This window comes from Mesoplodon densirostris, chromosome 10 (assembly GCF_025265405.1).
Source record: "Mesoplodon densirostris isolate mMesDen1 chromosome 10, mMesDen1 primary haplotype, whole genome shotgun sequence".
Lineage (NCBI taxonomy): Eukaryota > Metazoa > Chordata > Mammalia > Artiodactyla > Ziphiidae > Mesoplodon > Mesoplodon densirostris.
Window position 1 is genome coordinate 63,283,768 of NC_082670.1, and position 14,690 is coordinate 63,298,457.

At 38.7% G+C, this 14,690-nt stretch overlaps 1 protein-coding gene across 2 annotated transcripts in view; it reads left to right on the top strand.

The window, feature by feature from the left end:
• ANO10 (anoctamin 10) overlaps window positions 1–14,690 on the top strand; it is a 272,726-nt gene that overhangs the window by 55,324 nt on the left and 202,712 nt on the right. For both annotated transcript variants that reach the window (XM_060110817.1, XM_060110816.1), the window contains exons 3-5: window positions 402–599; window positions 1,739–1,873; window positions 12,879–12,998. In XM_060110817.1, the coding sequence (XP_059966800.1) occupies window positions 402–599; window positions 1,739–1,873; window positions 12,879–12,998 (453 nt within the window). The remainder of the gene's footprint in view (window positions 1–401; window positions 600–1,738; window positions 1,874–12,878; window positions 12,999–14,690) is intronic.

Consider the following 14,690-nt stretch of genomic DNA (forward strand, 5'->3'; position numbering starts at 1 on the left):
TTGTGTTACATTTGCAGCATTTTTATTGGGATATTTTATTTCAAATTAATTTTCTTAAATTTTGGTATTTTATTTTTATATTAAACTATATTCTTTTGCTCCATATTTTTACTGAGAGCTAATAAATATTCAATTCTTGTCTCATATTCTAATTTGAGTAACTGGCAAGCCACTTATTATTACATTTTCCAATTTTGGCATTTATTTCAAAAAACTATAAAGAACTGCCATCCCCAGCTTACTTACATTTCTTATTTATTTGGAAGATAGATTTAAATTGTTAATATAATTTATTTGCCTTCTACCAAACTAGGAACATAATATTTATTTAGAATGCTTTCATTTTTGAAACTTTTATGTTTATCTCTGTCTAAGATTGTGCTTATCTTTTGTTTCTGAAGGTGCTCAGCTGTTGTTTAGACCGTTGTTAAATAAATATGAGAAAGAAACACTAGAAAATCAGAACTTATATCTTGTCGGTGCCTCCAGGATTAGATTGTTACTGGGGGCAGAAGCAGTGGGATTGGTGAAAGAGTGCAATGATAACACCATGAGAGCCTTCATGTATGGAACCCGACACAACTTCAAAGGTTTTGACGGTGAGTTCAAAGATTGCTTCTACCAGAATCAATTTATCAAAAAGAAGTTTTTGATGAATAGATCAGGGGTCAGCAAACTTTTTCAGTAAAGGGCCTGATAGTAAATATTTTAGGCTGTGTGTACAATACGATCTGTCGCAATTATTCAACACTGCCATTGCAGAGCAAAAACAGCCTTCAACCATAAGAAGTGAATGGGTAAGGCTGTGTTCCAGTAGAATTTTATTTATCAAAGCTGGTGGGGTTAGATTTGGGGTTGCAGATTTACTTTGTAACCCCTAGAATAGATGAACATAAACTAGGATGACACATGTAACTTATATTATTCTACTTCTTAGAATGGTGAATGTTCACTGTATTGATACAAATAAGAAACACAGTAGTATTCCAGTGTCCTATAATCCCCTATTCTGATTCTGTTCTGGCTTCCAAGGGGGTTCCAGAAGAGAATGGTTTCTGGAAAGAACTGAGAAAGCCAGGTTGGCTATGTTATCAGTGTGGGAGTTTGCTTTCAGAAACAGACTGGTCCGTTTCAGGGCTTTCAGAGTTAGAAGATGTGATTTCGACTTCTTCAGACTCACTCACTCTGGATTTTTTTATATTAGTAAATAAATGATCAAGGTGAAATTCACCTCATTTGAGAGGATTCACCTGTCAAGAAACAACACTATTTTCTTATCAGACTTTCTTCTCCCTCGTTTATGGGAGGGATGTTCAACTGCAGAAGGGAATGGCCTGGGCTTGAGAGTTTGAAGGGGGAGAATTTGCCATGTAGGCAAACTTCAGTTGCATCCCTAGTTAAAAATACTGTCAGAATTAAAGAATGTATTGCCTTCAGCTCATTGGTATTAAATGAGATCAAGCACGTGTCTGCCATTTGGATGTTTGTACTATATTATAGAATGATTAGTATAATCATTAAAGAATTATAAATTATATGAAGGCATTACAGAATATTTTTATTCTTACAAAATACCTAAGGAGCTTCATGTTCTATTTAATTTGCCAGTTTTATACTTTGCTTACTCATGTTTATTATTGTCTATGTCATTATTTCATAATCCCAGGTTATTTGAATATTATTAATTTTATTTTGGCTATTACTGAGAAAATAACTGTAATTCTTTGTTTTATTTTAGATGATAATGATGATTTCCTCACCATGGCAGAACGTCAATTCATTATCAAACATGAACTTGAAAGTCTTAGAGCCAGAGATGAAAAAATGATCCCTGGTTACCCCCAGGCAAAGCTGTACCCAGGAAAATCATTATGTAAGTCATTGTATCAACTGGCTTCATGAATATACATTCTAATGCAATTATTTTTCCTTAGGAGACATAAATAACAAATTACAGAGGCTTTTTTCCCCTCTTACTGAAGAGCTTATGCAACTTTACAGTAACTTATTTTTCATAGTTGTATCTTTTTCCTTTAGACCTTAATTGTATTGCATTTTTAGATCAATTTGTTTGTTCTTTATGGTTCTCTGCTTCTTATTTACAAGGTCTCACAGCATTCAGTAAGCTTAAAATTCAGCGTGAACATATTTGCATATTACTCAGTTAAAATTAGCAAAGTTTACCTTATACCCAAACCTTGTAGTATAATGAAAATCTGTGGAGGAATAAAAAACAGAGACACGGTCTTTTCCTGAAGCTCTCTTCCCATCTCCTCTCATCTCACTGGGTATGAACATGTACAAACATAGAAAGGCTTAAGAAGATTCACAGTGTGTGACATAATAGCTGAATGCAAATTAGCAGTTTGTAACTTTCTGATTTTGTGTAATTCCATTTGAACGAAAATACTAGTTTGCAGACTGAAAGTATTTACTACAATGTGTAATTCCAAATTTGCCTCAAACCCGGATAATGGCAAGGCCCAGAGCATTTTTGCTGCCTAAAATATTCTTTAAACATAGAAGTTTCTATGTCCCCTAGTCTGGTTTCCTTCCAATAGTCAGTGTCATCCAGGAGGACGGATGCCCAAGAGTCAGTCCATATTCAAATTTTCTCACTTGTCACCAAATATATTTTAGATCTGGTTTGTTGAAACCAAGATCCAATCATACATCACCCATTTTGTTTGGTTATTATATCTCTTAAGTCTCTTTTTTTTTCTATTGTGATGAAATACATATAACATGTTATATATGATTTTTTAAAATTTATTTATTTATTTATGGCTGCGTTAGGTCTTCGTTGCTGCATGCGGGCTTTCTCTAGTTGTGGTGAGGGGGGCTACTCTTCATTGCAGTGGCTTCTCTTGTTGCGGAGCATGGGCTCTAGGCACGTGGGCTTCAGTAGTTGTGGCACACAGGCTCAGTAGTTGTGGCTCATGGGTTCTAGAGCGCAGGATCAGTAGTTGTGATGCACAGGCTTAGTTGCTCCGTGGCATGTGGGATCTTCCCAGACCAGGGCTCAAACCTGTGTCCCCTGCATTGGCAGGCGGATTCTTAACCACTGCGCCACCAGGGGAGTCCCTATATATGATTTTTAAGTGTACAGTTCAGTGGTATTAAATACATTCATAAAGTTTTACAACATCATCACCATCCATCTCCATAGCTCTTTCCATCTTGTAAAACTGAAACTCTACCCATTAAACAGTCAGTGTCCTTTGTCACCTAAGTTTTGAAATCAGGAAGTTTTGTGTTTCTTTTTCGAGATTGTTTTGGCTATTTGAGGTTCCATGAAATTCCATACGAATTTTAGGATGGGTTTTTCTATTTTTGCAAAAGACATCATTGGGATTTTGATAGGGATTGCATTGAATCTGTAGATTGCTTTGGATAGTATTGACATCTTAACAAGATTAAGTCCCGTGAATGTGTTTCAATTTCTTTATGTTTTCTTTAGTTTCTTTTAGTATTGTTTTATAGTTTTTATTGCACAAGTCTTTTACCTCCATAGTTAATTCCTAAGTATTTTATTCTTTATAATGCTATTAGAAATGGAATTTTTTTCATAATTACCTTTCCAGATAGTTCATTGTTAATGTATAGAGATGCAACTGATTTTTCTGTGTTGACTTTGTATCCTGCTACTTTGATGACTTCATTTATTAGCTTTGACAGTATTTCTGTGGAAATTTTAGCGTTTTCTACATATAAGATGATATCATCTGTGAACAGGGATAATTTTACTTCTTCCTTTCCAGTTTGGATGCTTTTTGTTTCTTTTTCTTGCCTAATTGCTCAGGCTAGAACTTCCAATAGTATGTTGAATAGAAGAGATGACAGTGGGCATCTGTCATTATTTCTGATCTCAGAGAAAAGCTTTCATTCTTCCACCATTCAGTATGATGTTTGCTGTGGGCTTTTCATAGATGGATTTTATTATGTTGAGGTAGTTTCACTCTATACCTCATTTATTGAGTGTTTTTTATCATGAAAGAGTGTTGGATTTTGTTAGATGCTTTTTCTGCCTCAATCGAAATGATCATGTGGATTTTCCCCCCTTCATTCTGTTAATGTGGTATATTACACAGATTGTTTTTAGTATGTTGAACTATCCTTGCATTCTAGAAATAAATCGCACTTGTCATGGTGTATAATTCTTTTAACATGCTGCTGAATTGAGTTTGCTAGCATTGAGTATTTTTCCATCAGTGTTCATGAGGGATATTGGTCTGTAGTTTTCCCTTCTTGTAGTGCTTTTGTCTAACTTTGTATCAGGATAATGCTGGCTTCATGGAGTGAGTTAATAGTGTTCCTTCCTCTTAAATTTTTGGGGAAAGTTTGAGAAGAATTGGTACTAGTTTTCCTTTAAATATTGGTAAAATTCACCAGCGAAGGTATCAGGTTCAGGGTTTATCTTTGTCAGGAGATTTTTAGTTACTGATTCAATCTCCTTAATACTTATAGGTCTGTTCTATTCACATTTTCTCTCCCTTCCTGATTTAGTCTTGGTAGGTTTTGTGTTTCTAGGAATTTGTCCATTTCATCTAGGCTACCCAGTTTGTTGGTATACAAGTGTTCATAGTACACACTTACAATCCTTTTTATTTCTTTAGAATCAGTAGTAATGTCCCCATTTCCATTTCTGATCATAGTCATTTATGTCTTCTGTCTTTTTTTCTCAGTTCATCTAGTTAAAGATTTGTCCTTTTTTTTTTCTTTTTTTTTTTTGGCTGTGTTTGGTCTTTGTGGCTGTGCGTGGGCTTTCTCTAGTTGCGGCAAGCAGGGGCTACTCCCCACTGTGGTGCACAGGCCTGTCATTGTCACGGCCTCTCCTGCTGCAGAGCTCGGGCTCCAGGCACGTGGGCTTTAGCAGTTGTGGTGTGCGGGCTCAGAAGCTGTGGCTCACGGGCTCCAGAGTGCAGGCTCAGTAGTTGTGGCGCACGGACCCAGCTACTCCACAGCATGTGGGACCTTCCTGGGCCAGGGATTGAACCCGTGTCCCCTGCATTGGCAGGTGGATTCTTAACCAGTGTGCCACCAAGGAAGCCCCCAGATTTGTCAATTTTGTTGATGTTTTCAAAGAACCAACTTTTGTTTTAATTTTCTCTATTATCTTTCTTGTCTCTATTTTGTTTATATCTGCTCCAATCTTTTTTATTTTCTTCCTTCTGCTAGCTTTGGGTTTAGATGGCTCTTCTTTTTCTAGTTCCTTAATAGTAAAGTTAGGTTGTTATTTGAGGTCTTTCTCATTTTTAAATATAAGCATGTATAGCTATAAATTCCCCCCTTAGCCATGCTTTCTCTGTGTCCCATAAGTTTTGGTATGCTGTGTTTTGTTTTCATTCATTTCTAAGTATTTTCTAATTTCCCCTGTGGTTTCTTCCTTGACCCGCTGGTTGTTTAAGAATGGGTTGTTTGGGCTTCCCATGTGGCGCAGTGGTTGAGAATCCGCCTGCCGATGCAGGGGACACGGGTTCGTGCCCCGGTCCTGGAAGATCCCACATGCTGCAGAGCGGCTAGGCCCATGAGCCATGGCCGCTGAGCCTGCGCGTCTGGAGCGTGTGCTCCACAACTGGAGACGCCACAACAGTAAGAGGCCCGCGTACCACAAAAAAAAAAAAAAAAAAAGTGTGTTGTTTAATTTCCACACATTTGTGAATGCCCCAGTTTTCCTTCTGTTATTGATTTCTAACTTCATCCCGTTGTGGTCAGAGGATACTTTTTATGATTTATATCTTTTTAAATCTGTGAGGCTTAATTTATGACCTAACATACGGTCTGTCTTGGAAAATGTCCCACATACACTTGGGAACTAAGAGTGTGTTAGTTCTTTACTGCCTGACTTATATGTAAACTGCATTTTGTAGTCTCCCCTGTCTCTGAGTTATACTGTAGACATGTATTATGGATGCTTTTGCTTGCTTTCCTTGTTGACCTGTATGGCTTTTAGGAGGTGTCTGGAAACCTGAGTGCAGGTACTCATCATTCCTGTTTGTCTGCATTCCAGTTATCTGCATATGTCTTGATATTAATTATTCTGTAGCAGGTTTTTTTTGGACATATGTTCTTTCAATTTGTGGATTAAAGATTACCATGATTTCAGAAACATTTTCTTCAGTTACCTTTGAAGATTTCTTTGGCTGTGTTTTCTCTCTTCTTGTCTTTAGGTATACCAATTATATATATGTGAATCTTACATATTCTCTGAAATATTTTAAAGTTTTTATGTAATTTTCTTAGTCTTCTTCACCATTTTCTGGCTTTATTTTTTCCGTTTTTCCTTTTTCAGTAGCTTTTATTGACTTTGTATCTCTAGTAGTTTTATTTTTCTCTTACTTTGCTTTTCTAAGCTTCTACCTTCAGCTCTGGTAGGTCTTCCTCTAGTTTTAATTTCAGAGATGTGGCTTGCTTTAATTTTAATTCCTTGAAGAATTCCATAATTTTTCATTGCTTTATGCTGTAATTTTTTTGCTATGTTTCTTCTCTGCCTTTTTTTTTTTAATGGTCTTCCTTTTTTTCCTTGTATTCTTGCATAGTTCTATGCCAGTTTCTTTGTGGTGTTTACTTATTTTTTAATGAGTCCCTATTTTTTTCAGACCAGCTATTTTGGGAGGAGTTGTGTGTTTTGGGGAGAGGGGATGTTGGGGGCCTCCAGTCGGGAACTGTGGTGGTCAGGAGGTTGGATTTTGCCTGGCAGTGTGCTCTCCTTGAGTTGTCTTAGAGCCTCCATGGAGCCCTGTTTCTTATCAGGAGTTTTTGCTGGGTTTGGCCTTTAGGTCTGTCTTTAGCCAACAAAGACCCACAGCTCCTGAGCTGCTCACCTCCATCCCTGGGTTCCAGCAGGCAGCTCTTTTCCCAAGACGGCAGACCCACGCTTTCCTTCCTCCAGCCTCGTGTCTCTTGTCTGGCTGTGGTGTCTGGCAGGGAGCAGACACACTTCAGGGGTCTGCCAGGCGTCCCCTTTGCCTTCATTCTGGGCAAGGGGACAGTGGTTTCCCACCCTTCAGTGTCCAGGAGAACCCTGCCCTCTGCCTGCTGGCCCTGGTTTGCAGGGGCATGGGTGCTCTTAGCTTACCCTGGGCTGACTTTTAAGGCCACTTTTCAAAGTTTGTGATTTCAGTTTATAGTTTGTTTTGTTTTCTTTTGTTCTGCTTTCATCAAAGGTAGGGTTTCCTTTTCTGCTTCCTGTTTACTTTGTTGTTTTTAATTTGGCCTCATGAACAAGAACAGGGTAGGGGTGTCTTTCTGCCACCATTTGTTACCAGGAGTTACGCATTCTGTTTTAGGCCATTGTTTGGTGCCATTCCAAAATTTCAAATCTTTTTTTAATCTCTTAGTGGGAGGGCATGTTTTCAGACACAGCTGGGCCCTGTATCAGTTAAAAGGCTAAGCCGGCTAAGGCACTGTCCTAGTTGTTAATGTGAGCATCTCCTTTCTTCTTGTTCATCACATTAATCAGACCATCACGTGGAAATCACTGCTTCCACCTGTTAAAGAGTGAGTGTACGCTTTCATCAGACGGGACTCAGGAGCAGCAGTTTCCCAAGTGCTCCCAGTTGCTTCAAAGACATTTTCACTGAACGAAAACCTTGCCGAAAATATGTAAATGGATTTCTCTTGGGTGTGTAGGTAGCCAGTCTGGCGTCCTGAAGCCGTAATAGAAATAACTTTCTTGTGGGCAGGATGAGGCTTTTGTAATCAAGGATCCCTCCTCCCTCCCTTCCTTCTCTCTTTCTTTTTTGCAATAAATATGAAAACAATAAAATCATCTCCATCGGGATCGTTTGAAATTTTGTATGCCATCTGAGATAAGAATCAAATTAAAGTTGTAGAAGCCTGGATTTTGAAATTCTGCATTATTCTCTTCCTCTGTGTCTTTGAAAGTGTGATCATAATATTTGGTTGAAGAAGGAATGGTATGCGCATAAAGTGTGAACTATTTTCAGAGTGCAAATTTTCGAATGAATGAAACTTAGAGTAATTTAAAATCCTAGATTTTCATGAAGTTAATCCGTAGAATTGGAGCTGGCCAGGGCTTTCATGAGAGACACTCTCCTTTATCTTAGGTTTAAGTTAATTTTACACGCAATGATTATACTTTTATTTGTCATAATGTTGTGTTTTGATGGAAAGCTTTCATTAAGTAGAGAGCAGCTTGCGTGGTTGTAAACACGAGCCAGGGGCAGTTGACAGTGCTGTGAGCTCCGCACTTCAGGGCTCCGCTCTCCCATCAAACAGCAAACACGTGGAGAACTAGGAACTGGTTACACGTGTCTCTTAGTCATCAGCGGTCATCTTGAGGGGCATCTCCTTTCCAGTTTTCTGTGTGAGCTATGATCTCTTCATAACCTCAGACTGCCTTTGCCTGTTGATTCCTAATAGTTAATAGTCATGCAAATAACCTAACGAAAGATTTTCTTTAGAAAGAGGAGTTGATGGAGCAGAGAATTTCTTATGTATTAAATTTATCCTAAGGGATATTATTCAGCTTAGGTAAAAGCTCTGTCTCAAAGTGTCTATCAGATGATTCTGATGTTTTGATTGATGGGATATGGCAATATCATGGTAGGTCTTTAATATTATATTGTTACTCTTTTAGAACATTACAGTAACTACTTCTGAATATCTTCTATATACAAATGGTTAGATTTTTAGAGTGATCAGATATAATCTGTCTTCTAAAAGTATTTATTGACCTTATGAGAATAATAGAGTGGATGTCAAGTAAATATCATGTAACAGGCTTGTGTATAAGACAGTGAAACCATTGATGTTTGTGTGTGTGTATGTGTCTGGTGCTGGGTACAGCACCATATATCTATATCTGTGTATCTCCACACACACTGTGTTTTGCCACGTACATACTTGCAGTTTTTATGTTAAGCAGGGATGAAAACAATGCAGGAATATGAAAATGTATTTTGAAAACACAGGTATCCCTGAGAAACAGTTTTTTCCTCTTTAAGACAAGATTGGTCTGTTCACAGCTGAGAGCTAGATGCAGGCGGGCCCTGGGCGGGGTGCTGGGCACAGCAGCGGCTGCAGGGCCAGAGGGACTGTGTCTTCACTGTGTGGCCTCCACTCCCAGTCGGCGCTGATCGCCCCTCTGCTGGATTGGAGGCAGCATGACCCGCCCCTCCCTGCTGCACAGAAACGCCGGAAGGAGTTGTGGGAGGGATTTGTGCTTTTACTTTTACGTCATGTTAAACAGACTGTGTTAGTATTGTTATTGCATTATTTAATTTAGAGGGTCCTACTCACAGCCAGGCTACTCTCCCTTAAATTAGATTTTGGTTAGTTTTGCTAATTATTAAATGGCTGTAATAGTTATAACCCTAGTTCTTGACAGCAGATCATTCAGCATTCTTAAAGGAAGGAATCTTGGTTTGAATTGTTCCTTTCTTTAAATAGACCTGCACAGCATCATATTTTCCTTTGAAGGTAAGGCTCAGGTTAATTACATGCTTCACTGACATGCGAAAGTCGACAGATTGGAAGAAAAAAAAAACCCTCTATTTTTAGAAGCTGAAACCAGAACCATGCTTTTGGCATTGATGGTGAAGAGAAGCCCAGTAATTTAGGACTTGTGGTTTTATATTCTTCCTGAGTCCCTCAGTTTGCAGCCTTATGTTTAGAGGTCTACAAGTGGCTTTTTATGCTTGTCTGGAGAGTTTTCTATAGCAGAATGGAGTCATTTCTTTAAAAAGAGCTTAGAAATAGTAAAATAATAATTTAGATGTTATAAGTCAGTTCAAAGTTCAGAAACTTTATACAGTAGTTGAAAAGGATAGTAATAGAAGAAAGAATAAGGTACAGCTCTGCATCCCTAAAGAAGAGCTAAGAATCAGAACCGGTGTGGGTGATTGACTTTCACTCATGTTAGCTACAAAAAAACCCACTGAAACACTTTAGAATAAGTCATGTACCACAATGTTCACTGCAGCACTATTTACAAAAGCCAGGACACAGAAGCAACCTAAGTGTCCATTGACAAATGAATGGATAAAGAAGATGTGGCACATATATACAATGGAATATTACTCAGCCATAAAAATAAACGAAATTAAATTATTTGTAGTGAGGTGGATGGACCTAGAGTCTGTCATACAGAGGGAAATAAGTCAGAAAGAGGAAAACAAATACCATATGCTAACACATATATGGAGTCTAAAAAAAAATGGTTCTGATGAACCTAGGGGCAGGACAGGAATAAAGACACAGATGTAGAGAATGGACTTGAGGACACAGGGAGGGGCAAGGGTAAGCTGGGACGAAGTGAGAGAGTGGCGTGGACATATATACACTACCAAATGTAAAATAGCCAGTGGGAAGCAGTTGCATAGCACAGGGAGATCCGCTTGGTGCTTTGTGTCCACATAGAGGGGTGGGATAGAGAGGGTAGGAGGGAGATGCAAGAGGGAGGGGATATGGGGATATATGTATGCGTATAGCTGATTCACTTTGTTATACAGCAGAAACTAACACAACATTGTAAAGCAATTATTCTCCAATAAAGATGTTAAAAAATATATTAAAAATGGACTTGACAGCACCAGAGGCTGATATAACTTAAACCATCACCTTTTTACCCTGGTTGTTGATATTTTGAGTATATACCTTTTTCAGTTATTGAGAAGGGGGATTTTATCACAACCCTAGATTTTTAAGACTTTTTTCCTCTGTATAACTTATGCATGAGATATAGTTGTAAGAAGAACCATCTATTAAGAATCCATTTTTTTTGAGATCCATACTTTTTCCCGAGTATTTTCAAAATCAGTTTTATCTTTTCTAATCTGATAAGAAAGGCCTACATTCACAAACAGCAAATATCAAAATCAGAAAAAACGTCCTGCTTTCAGCAATCGTTTGGTATGATTTTAACACCTGTGCACATATCTGAGAGAGACGAACACATTTAACGGAAGACAATATCCCCTAGTCATAATATTGATAATTTTTCCTACTGTTAGTATCAGATACCTCCTCTTTATTATCCTTTTTTCATTTCTAAGAAGTTAGGTTTTCTTTTAAATTGCTCTGAAGATTTTATAATAGGGCATCTGTCCTGAGAATACCATCTCTCTTTGTTATATGCAGTATTTGTACATGAAATACTTAAATCATGTTTCTCTTCTACGCTGCAGATATTTATTTGCCATCCTCATTGAAGGCCCTACTGCCTGATATGCTCATCACTTGTCTTTGGGAACAAGGTAGATAGGAGATAAGGAAGGCAGCCCTCAGAAGAGATGAGCTGATTAAAACAGCTGCTAGGAACTTGCGTGGAAAGTGCTCCATCTCCCCCAATATGGCGCAGGGCATGCATTTGAGTTCTCCAGGAACTGAACTCATTTCCTCTTAAAGACCTGAAGACCAGTGAGTCATTCTGAATAATTATGGATGAGAGAATGCCCCGTTTTCATTTATTATCATTAGGGGATATTGTCTTTGGTTAAGTTTGTTTGTCTCTCTGTAACCAACCTGGGTTCTTGGACTCTTCAATCAATAGAAATTGTGAAGAAGCCAGATGAAATTCAGGGAAGGCTTTATTGGGACTCATGCTGCAGCACAAGGGAACTAAAACAAGTAACAGGTGCCGTTGCTTGTTCCTGGGGGGTGGGGGTGGGGGGAGGTACAAGGTGGTCCCTTAAATAGGTTGAGGCTGGGGGCGGATTGGTGGGTCAGGCTGCAGGCGTGGCTTAGGTTGTCTGCCCAGCCGCTTGGTGGTGCTGTGTGTAGGGGGCATGTGCAGTACCCTGCTTTTGCTCCCAACTCCTCAGAAGTGACAGTTGGTTTGTGGCCTTTTTGAATCTTATTTTTCATAATTTGCCCCAACGGCGCTTGGCCTGCATAAGGCAGTTTTTAGTCCCTTATAATTTCTTCATATTCTGTTGCTGGAGGAGACATTTGTCCAGGTGCAAACACTCCTATAAAGTGTCCCAGGTCCCAGCCTGTCTCATCTCCCAGGTATGTGCACAAGTGTTAAAATCATACCAAACGATTGCTGAAAGCTGGAAGTCTTTTTTTATTTTGATATTTGCTGTTTGTGAATGTAAGCCTTTGTTAGCAGATTAGAAAAGGTAAAAATGATTTTGAAAGTACTCAGGATCAGTAACAATGAAAGGAACTGAACATTCTCTTACCTTCACTGTAGTGAGAGGACAGATTGGTAAAATTTTTTCTGGAGGCTGTTTTGTAATATGTGTCCAAGCTTAAGATACATATGCTCTACTCTTGGAGCTAGCAATTCTACTTCTAAGTGTATGTACCAAGGAAATAGTTGACAGGTGGGGAAAGTTATATGTATAAGAATTTTAACATTATTTATAATAGTGAAAAAAGGAAACAAGTATTTTTCAATAGAGGATTAGTTAAATTATAGCACTTCATACAAGGGAATATTATGACGCCATGAAAAAGGTCATTCATGTTCTATTTATATTGTCATTGAAAAATATTCATCATGTACTACTACTACATGAGAAGATTACAGAGTGATGTGTAGAGAATGACCCCTTTTGTTTCTAAAATAAATACTATGGATGTATATTTTGAAGTCTGCTTATACACTAAATTTCTATTTACAGTGGTTATGTTTTTGTGGAAGGGAGAGAATAACAAGGGCCTCTCTAAATTCTAACCTGTGCCTTTCTGTAAGGTTTAAAATTTTACATCGACTTGTATTGCTTTCATAGCCAAAGGAAATAGTAAAGATATTTACATTCTGAATAACAGAAGAATACACACCTTGGGAGCAGGCAGGATAGCGTTGATCTCCGTGTAGACCTTCTCTCTTCCTGGAGAGTTTGGGTAGCATTTGATGAAGCACATCATGAACAATCTCAAACCCGTCTCGCCTGTTCCTTCCGCAGTGAGGAGGCTGCTCACATCTGGCATCGTGATTCAGGTGTTTCCACTCCATGACAACGAAGCCCTGAAGAAGCTGGAGGACACCTGGTATACTCGGTTTACCTTAAAGTATCAGCCCATAGGTATGTGTCAGCACCTGCTCTCTTAGAGAAGAGGAAGATGCAGCAGTGGTGGTATCCCTCTTGGGTAGATACTTAATGCTGTGCTGGGCAGGGCTCACCAGCTGCATGTGGGCAAAAAATTGGTGAGGGGGATAGAGGGGTTACATGACCTATTTGTTTATTTTATTTCTGATACCATTTTAGATGAACTGAATTACAGGCTGTTATTAAATTTCACCAACGATACAGGCAATCCAGAGTGGCCTTCATGAGTACGTGTCAGATTTGTTGTAGAACATACTTTATAAGAATCTAGTTTGACTGTGAATATTTTGTGTTTGAAAATTTCTGTTTCTTTAGAGCTAATCAGTGGGCCAAGCTGCGTTCATTCTTAGTGGCAGACTAGCAGGCCTAAACATCTTTTGAGGTAGTTTATAAGAATCTTGGTGTGCATTACTGGAACTGTGCATTTTCTCTGAAGACACTTAGAAGAATAACCATTAATTTATTTTTTTTGTGTGTTGAACTTTACTCTGTGTAAACTTCTGTCAATATGGATGTTCAAGTTTTTTTGGTTCAGTTATGTCTTTTAAGCATAAGGATTATATTTAAGATGGTAGTTTTCACCATAAACATTACCATCAGTTTTTCTTTAAAGGACATTGCCTTTTTCACTTTGTTTAAAGGAATTCCTCTCAAATTTTCTTTCTAATTGCCATTTCTGAAAACAATTATTATAATATTGTAACAGTGAACATAAATCATTTTTAAGGTCAAATTTTGAAATTGCATTTTGAATTTTTTCTTGTATTCTTTGAAAGGAAAAATGTTTGTTTTTGATAGTTCCAGGTGATGTAATAGTCATTTTACATTACACTTAGGACATTTTTTCACCTTGTTTAGCATTTAGGTGGCAATACATTTAAATATTGCCTCTAGGTCTTGTGAGTGACTGTATCCAGGAGCTACTTCTTAGAAAGTGAGGGGGAAAAAGTGAGTTGATGGTGAAGGCTGAGCATGGGTGTGATAGTGGTTTAGAGGCCTCTGGGAGTGCTGGGACTGAAGATAGTAGCTGGGGCTCAGTAAAATTTTGAACTTCCCCCTGAGATCAAAAGAGAGAGGTGTGGGCTTCCCTGGTGGCGCAGTGGTTGAGAGTCCACCTGCCGATGCAGGGGACACGGGTTCGTGCCCTGGTCTGGGAAGACCCCACATGCCGCAGAGCGGCTGGGCCCGTGAGCCATGGCCACTGAGCTTGCGCGTCAGGAGCCTGTGCTCCACAATGGGAGAGGCCACAACAGTGAGAGGCCCGCGTACCACAAAAAAAAAAAAAAAAAAAGAGAGAGGTGGTCTGATGTGGAGCCCAGGACCATGAGTGGCTTTTTTTTTTTTTTTAATCTTTTAACCTGATTCTGATTTGAGGTTACCTCATCATACCCACTGTTTGAACATGCTCCTGAGTTAGTAGAAGAATTAAGGATAGGGGAAAATAGTATCCCTGTTTACTGTAAACCATCCACATAGACTGATCTGACATATTATCTTAAAAAAAGAAAAAGAAAAAACCACAATGTTTTAACTTCATGTAATTAACCAAGAGATACTAACTCTAACTATTACACCTCCCTCACCCCCTGCATCCCACCTTGGTCCCAGTGCAAGATGCTTTTACAGTCTAGGCAGTCACCCATGTAGATGTGGCCGGCAAAGGACACG